The sequence below is a fragment of the Phalaenopsis equestris genome, unplaced genomic scaffold (assembly GCF_001263595.1).
Source record: "Phalaenopsis equestris unplaced genomic scaffold, ASM126359v1 Scaffold000297, whole genome shotgun sequence".
NCBI classification, from domain to species: domain Eukaryota; kingdom Viridiplantae; phylum Streptophyta; class Magnoliopsida; order Asparagales; family Orchidaceae; genus Phalaenopsis; species Phalaenopsis equestris.
Window position 1 is genome coordinate 1742704 of NW_018164739.1, and position 7946 is coordinate 1750649.

Genomic DNA, 7946 nt, shown 5'->3' on the forward strand with positions numbered 1-7946 from the left:
AATATATATATATATATATATATATATATATATATATTAAAACCTTAAGAGCCTATGTTTTAATAGCTCAAATCCCATATATTTTTAAACCCTAGGAGTTTAAAAAATTTTAGAAGCACAGAAATTTCAAATTATTTTAAAATTCAAATGATTTATATTTATCTTTTTTTATTATTTCACAAGTTCAAAAATCCAGGATTTTAAGTGGTTTACAAGTCCAAATAACCTGAAATCCTCGTAGTCTCCCGATGTCAACCCCCGTCAGGGGACATCAAAAGAATGTCGGCATTCAGTCCTTTCAACCGGCATTCCCAACAATCCTAAAAGGCTCGCTGGTCAGCATCGTAAGACCCTGCGGCCGAGAAGCAAAAATACATATTTAACTCGTAATCTTAAAAGATGCAACAAACCTTCAATGAATCTGCAAAAAGTGTTAACTTAAAAACTTGTATTCCCCAAGCAATACTTTAGTTCTCCCGGACGGTATTTGATTCCTAGGGACGTGTACTTGAGTTTCTCAAGGATGAGTATTTGAAAACCCCTGATTTTATAAAAAGTTTCTAGCCGAGTCTGTGATTTTCCCCGAACGGTACTTAATTCCTAAGGACGAGTACTTGTATTTCCTCAAATGAACATTTTAAAAATTTGCCCTATCGACCCATTTCATTATACCTTTTCGAGCTTCCACAGTGTTGACGGTGATGATCCATAATAACGGCAACGAATAATGAAATAAATAAATACAACAAAGAGATTTTACAATGAACAACAATACTAAAAATAAAATAAACAGTAAAAATAAGCAGGATGAATTCAACTCATTTTCGGCTATGCTCGGGTTTGGTCAGACGCTCGGGCTCGAACAAAAAGGAAAGGGACTTGGTTGAGTTTAGACAGAACAAAGAAGCGGAGGAGGTAGGCCTTGGTGGCTTCGATTTGGGAAGAGCAACAGGGAGGAAAAAGTGTGGAGTTTCAGTGGTCCTCGCACGCCGCAATCCCAGAGTTGTTTTCTGACAGTCTAATTGTGATTGTACCGCAAAGGTTTCGGGCACAGGGAACACACAGGGAAGGAGCGAGGAAGGCAATGAGGTCTGCAACAGTGCGGCAAGGGCTTCACGGGTTGAGGAAGACGGAAGGGATTGCGACATAGGGAGGCTTGACAGAAGAATTTGAGTGCAGAGCTCAGCAAGGAAGAACAACGGAGGTAGAAAGGAATTTGGGGAAACAATGATGAGAGAAGGCAGCGTAAAGGGATTTCGAAAGGCTTTGAATAGGAGGAAGGAGATGAAGTGAAGAGAAACAGTGGAGAAGAAGAAAGGGCTTCGTGCAGTTTGGAATAGATGTAGGTTTTTATGAACAAGGAAGGAAGATTTCAATTTTGTGAATAAAAGAAGACGACAAAATGTGAGAGGGATAGTGTGGTAAAATGCGGCAGAGGGCTGGGGCAGAGAGATCAACAAGGAAGGGTAGGCACGGTTGTGGTTCCTGCGGTGATGTCGTACGTGGGAGGCGAATTGAAGAGGGCTAGGACTTCGTGCGCTGCAGAAGGAAGAAGCTTCAAGTGCGACCGAGAGGAGCAACCAAGGTGAAGGAGAGGAAAAACCAGAGACGCCCTTCATTTGTAACCGAGAGGAGTGGGAATAGTTATTGAAGTCTACGCGGCCATCTTTGGCGGGAACAGGTAAGGTTTTGAGTTAATTAATTTAATTTTTATTAACATAACATTTTTTTTTTATTTCCCTTCTCTTTTTCATTTCATTTTTAGGGTCAGCAGTTTACAATTTGAATAACTTTTAGCAACTGAGGTGAATAACAGCAGAAGATTTCTTTTGAGAAGGTGAAAGACAAACAAAAATGTAATTATTTATTGAAAAATGAAGCTTAAACAAGCTAGTAAGACTGATTAGGATAGCACCAATAACAGATGTTGATTAGATAAATGGCTGGCTAATGCTGATGAATATGATTATGTAACTGAAAAAAAAAACTAAAGAATGAAAAAAATACCTACGATTGAGCAAGCTTTTAAAAAGTTGCGTCTCTTCGGATAATAAAGCTCCATAAAATGGTTTAAGTGTGCTGCAACAAAACGAAATTTAAAACATAATATTAAAAAATCAGATTAGTCACCCCTGATGTGGCAGATTCTAAAAGCTGACATGATATGACCACCGGATCCAGGAGAAATCTAAGAGCTCAAGAATGCAAAAATTCGTAAGCAACAGATTCAAGCAAACAGAGCAATGATCCGTACTTCAAAATGAGAATACAGAAAGCCCCAAGAGTTAACATGTGGCTTCCACCTACCAAAAATCCACTGAATCAAGACAGAAAAGTAGCATCATGAATGCAAGACTTCATCAATATTCAGAACTCCTAAAATGTACTCCTCATTCAAGTAGATATTATACCCAATAGATCTGATTCATGAAGATATTATGCCAACTTTATTGAAAGTATGAGCATAGCGAGGCTAAACTTTTGCCTCAGCTTTTGCGGAATACGATTCTTCTGAGTGTAAGAGGCACAATCTCAACTAAGTGATCCATTCAAGAACAACTACAGTAAATATTGCAGATGTGGGGCATGCATTATGTAATCAGGTTGTAAGCTCAAGGGTGCAAATGGTATAAAGACAAACAATTAAGTTTGATTTTCATTCCTTGAGAAAAATTGAGAACCGACCAATAGCCACCAAAATTTTTAAAACCGCATCTCTTTGAAAACATATTAGTCAAACAAAAAGTCGGGTAGGTGGTCATTGTAGAGTTGGTTGGAGAGATTTTCAAACCTAAACTCTTCCATCACTCGAATCCATGTCCTCTCCTTCTCTTTCAATATTCATATTCTTCTAAAGCTCGTTAGTGTTTGGCCATCAAGTAAAGTTTTTTTAGGCAAGCACCAAGGGCAGAGCCAGGAATAACTTTTAATGGGGGCACAACACTAATGATTAAAAAAAAACCTCAAGTTTGAATTAAATTGAGTTGCATTGATTGTGCTCAATATTTTTAGGTCGCTCGTTTCAACTTTTTTTAAAGTACCTTAAAAATTCAATAAATTTGAGACATTTGATTAATCACTAGAAAAAAAATTAAAGCATTGAAAAATAAATCCATGCACTATGTTCTCGTTTAGAACAATAAATAGATAACTCGTATTCTAAGTTCTGAAAGATATTGAAGCTTATCAAAAAAATAATAATAATAATAAATAAATAAAAATCCTCACTTCTAAAGAATCATACATTCATGAACAATTTTGAGCAACCTACAATGAAATCAAAAGAAAATAAAATTTAAATGTGAAACCTTGAAGTTAAGTAGTAAATACCTAATTACCTAAACTAAAGGAAACTGGACCTATAAATATGATGGTCTGAATCCGAAATCCACTACAAAGAAGCAATGGTATCATGCACGCCCTGAACACCAACTCCTCAGTAAATGGAGCCTGTCAAATAGATAATATGCATTATTAAAACAGAAAAATAGAAAAAAAATGATAAAAATTAGTATTCCAGTACATGTTGGAATAATTAATATGAACAACTAGGAACATAACTAAATGATGGCCAATTAACTCTTGAGCAGTAACTCCTCATTCAGCAAAGAATTATTGTCATCACATATAGTGTGTAATATATAACGCTAGTCATAGGTTTAAAAATCATGAAGGAGTGTTTTATGGTGTTCATACCTAAATGGACTATATTAATATTTTAAATATGCATTATATAATCAAATTTTGGCTTTAATTTGTATATAAATATCTTCTGAAAAGAAATTTTCATTAAATTTTTAATTTTTTTCAAACAAGCAACAATTGAAATCACCCAATCCTAGAATGTTGTCATCTTGAATAAGAAATCATCATTCAGCAACGGATTGTTGTAATCACATATAGCGTGCAATATTTACTGTAAGACATGTTTAAATATGACGAAAAAGCTTTCTCAGATGTTCATAGCAGAATGGAACACATTGATATTTTTAAAATGTCTTATATAATCAAAATTTGGCATTTTTTATTTAAATATATTCTGGAATGAAACTTGCATCAATTTTTTAAAGTTTTCTTCAAAACAAGCATCAAATGAAAGCATCTATTCCTAGAATGTTACTAAAAATACAGAACAAGGTTTAAAATAGCTACATCTCATTGATGAATGATGAATTGTGGAAACACAAGTCCATTGTTTCTGTAACCACGGCCTTGGATAAAGTGATAAAAACCTATAAGCCATACGTATTATTCATACTATTTCCACAACATTGCAAGTATTTAAAATTCATATATTTTAAGAATGCAGTATGAATTAAACACAATTCATTTTGATTTAGTATATTTGTTTGGTTGATTGTACAATGCTGACATCTCACGGGATAGGGGGTTCACGTACGCTTACAATGTAGGGATTGCTTGAGAGCCAGCGAGGATGGTGCGTTTAAAACCTCCCAATTATGATGATCTTGGAATTTGCCAAAAAAGATCCTTCTTGGGACTCTAAATTCTTAAGAAAAAATCTTTAGGATTTGTTTTACCTCAAAATTTAAAGCCCATTACTTTGCACACCAAATACACCTAACCAAAAAGGCCGTAAACAGCATTGCCCATATACCAATATTGCTACTATATAATTTAGATATATATCATGCTTACATATGGCATGCTTGAATACCAATCTGACATAAGCTTAAACTTGTAACTTTAACAGCCCACCATCAACCATAGCATTGTCCAAACTATTAACACTTATTTCATTTCAAATATGTTAGAATGGAAATTTTTATAAACCGTCAATCCAACATAAACAATTCAGCATCTAGCATCCAAGCTTGGTATGAAAAGTAGTAGCTAATTTAATTAAACATGAATTATAAATAATAAAAATTCTAGTAATGAACCTCAGTATAATCAGAATCAATTCAATTTCTCTGACAAGTTAACCTCAGTTTTCTGTATACATCTCATTTTGCTTACTAATGATTTTACTTGGATATTTATATAGCATTGTATTATATAAGTGTCAATAGTGCCAATCAACTAAATCAAGTACAGTATTTGTTTAAAAAACGGTATGATTTAGCATTGCCAAATGAAATATGCATGCCTCTCAGTTCTATTAAAACTTGTAGCAACATTCGGACACAAAATCCATAGGAAATTTGCATTAACCCTAAGCCCTAAACTTCTTCAGACAAAATAAGCCGTGCAGCCAAGAAAAATATATACAATTAATCATGCTGTGCCTTTTTCCTAAGTGTTTGAAAGATAGAAAAGACATTGCTCGGAACGAAAATCAACGGACAAATCAAGAGTAAGTGACACTCACCACCACATAATTACGCCAAGCCACCACATTGTGAGCGGAGGCCAATGCATTTTCTAACAAGCTTCGAACAACAACTGAAAAAATCTTGCACAAACCCGGTTTTCGCCAAGAATTACCCTCACGTTCTCTTCGAGCATAGACAACCAACAGCAACTTCGACGCCAAAGAACCAGCGTACAATAGAGAAGCCAGCAAAAGAGGAAACACCACGGCTTGCCACTGCGCAATGTTACACAGAGCTCTCGTAAATGTCAGCACCTTCTAATTATCACATAATCTAAGCTTTCACGAGAGATCGGTACATTACCATGTGGTCTTTTCTAATGCCGAAAAAGCTCAGCATAACAGAGATGTCCATGTCTCTCCCGACCTGACAAAAGAATTTGAAGAGAAAATAAGTTCCGTTTGTTTAAGAATGAGGCAGGTTGCTCAATAAACTATTCGTCAAGAAATCTTGGCTAAATCTTGGTTAAATCCTGCAAAGAAACAGCTTAAGAAATGGAAAATAGGGAGGTCGCAATGGAGAGCTTACCCCGAGGAGGGCAGCCGAAGCTAGAGCAGAAATGGCGGAGAAGACTAGGGCGCAGATGAACCTCCGGATTAAGAAGGATTCAAGTGACGCCGGTGGAGAGAGACGGAGGACCGCCGTTGGAACGTAGAGAACCAGGACATAGCCGAGCGCCATGACCATACAAGCCGCCACCGCAACCGGCGGCGATACACCGACTCCTACGACGGGCATCTCTTGGAAACTGGCAGTGATCCGCAGCTCATCGGGCGCTGCGGCCGCCATTAAAAGGGGCCTTTTGGCGGATAATGCCGGTAGTGTGTCGAACCCGAGGAACCATAGAGCGATGAAGTCGTCAGTTCTCCCAAAGTGGAGGCGGTTTTACATGTCATATTATATTTGAGTGAATTTTTATCATTTCAAATGAAGATTTGGTAATGAAAAATAAAATTGCAATTTTGTAATTTTAGTGATTTTATTTATAAATTATTGCATTGAATTATCTGGGTGTAAGTTATTAAATCATCCAATTGAAAGTGGGATTGACATAAGATGGGTAAATTTAAGTTAAATTGAAGGCACTACGATTCGGATTCATAAGTATCTAAATGATGTTGCACTCACTATGGCTCTATTTTGCTTAATACTAGGCTCAATATTTCAACTTTTCGGAATGATCTTATTAAAGTTGTTATTAAAATTAGAGTTATTTATCTTTTTCGGGTGACTCGTAATAGCAGACTCTTTGTCTATTATGAGCCTTGGTTGTGTAGCTCTTCTTATAGGAGAAGTTTGAGGATTTACTTTTTGTTTGATTTAATTTTTTGAGAACCAGTTAATGGTTCTTGATCATTGTATCTAAACTGCTTGTCACATTCCTATTATTGACGATTTTATTTCATGTCAATTGTTATTATTCGCATAAAGTTGCATACCATTTTGTGCACGAGAATTTTCAACAAAGAAAGGGGTGGACTTGTTTGGTTCAAAATGCTAGTTGGTTTTACATGTTCATAAATATGTTCAGGTTGATTTGAATACTCTTGATGTGCTTAGCAGAAGATGTATCACAATTAATATTAGCTATGTTCTTTGCTTGGAGGGTATGGAATCTCATGCCTACTTTTTTTAATGTCGCTTTTCTTATGATATGCTTAAAAATTGTATTCCTTGCAACAACTCTTTCATTTCACTTGCAAAATATATAAAAAGTTCCACTTATTGGATGTTCAATCTATTGCTTACTATTGGTATGAGAAGAATTGTAAAATTTTTAAGAATTCTTCTAATCCCATTGATGTTGTCATCCAAAATATTCACTTGATTATCAAGCACAAAAGTAAAAGATGGAATTAAAAAAAGATAATGTTGGCACTATTAGTGATCTTTATAAGCTTTAAAATTTTAAGTATTGTTGAGAAAATTAGGGCGAAGAAAAACAGTAATCGACACAAATCCAGAAGAACACAGAGATTTAACGAGGTTCGGCAAAGATGCCTACGTCCTCGGGAGCAGAGCAACGAGTTCTTTTCACTATTCAGAATAGGGTTTACAGAAATCAGGGAACAATGTTCTAAATTGTAATCCTTTCATAGTCATAGTTAAAACAATTTAACCCTCATGGGGTTACTAACAGACCTATTTATAACCCCGGGAGCAAATCCTACGTACAATATGTAACTACAGCATTACCCTTGTACCATACCGCGGGGCTTTGCCCCCGCACCCCAACCCACGTAATTTCCCAATTTGAACAGATTCTTCCGCTCCGCTTAGATACAACGTCTGTCCTTATATGATATATGAGTCATACCATAACAAGTGTTTTAAACTTTTGCTTTGCTTATTCTCGCCAATATTTATTCATTTTGGATTCTAGATGTCATTTCTATTCTTCTCTCTGGATTTTTCTTTCTTATGTTGCAACTTTGATTGGTTCCTAATTATTTGTTTATGGTTGGATCAATTTCATTTGACTTCAGTGCTGTAATGGAATTGAAGTTCCCCTATTCATTCCATGGAGGTGTTGTGTGATATTAATAGTTTGTTTGCAGAATTATATCATACATATTGGAGGTTTCTCTCGCTAGATGGAAATAATATGTT

At 35.6% G+C, this 7946-nt stretch overlaps 1 protein-coding gene across 3 annotated transcripts in view; it reads right to left on the reverse strand.

Moving 5' to 3' along the window:
• LOC110025408 (CAAX prenyl protease 2) overlaps nt 1-6207 on the reverse strand; it is a 23295-nt gene extending 17088 nt beyond the window's left edge. For all 3 annotated transcript variants that reach the window (XR_002294118.1, XM_020725866.1, XM_020725867.1), the window contains exons 1-5: nt 5865-6207; nt 5640-5702; nt 5333-5551; nt 3339-3450; nt 2008-2079 (exon numbers count right to left, since the gene is read on the reverse strand). Coding sequence is in view for 2 of the 3 variants with exons in the window: in XM_020725866.1 (XP_020581525.1) it covers nt 2008-2079; nt 3339-3450; nt 5333-5551; nt 5640-5702; nt 5865-6125 (727 nt within the window). In the remaining variant the exon portion in view is untranslated. The remainder of the gene's footprint in view (nt 1-2007; nt 2080-3338; nt 3451-5332; nt 5552-5639; nt 5703-5864) is intronic.
• Between the last annotated feature and the right edge of the window lie 1739 nt (nt 6208-7946).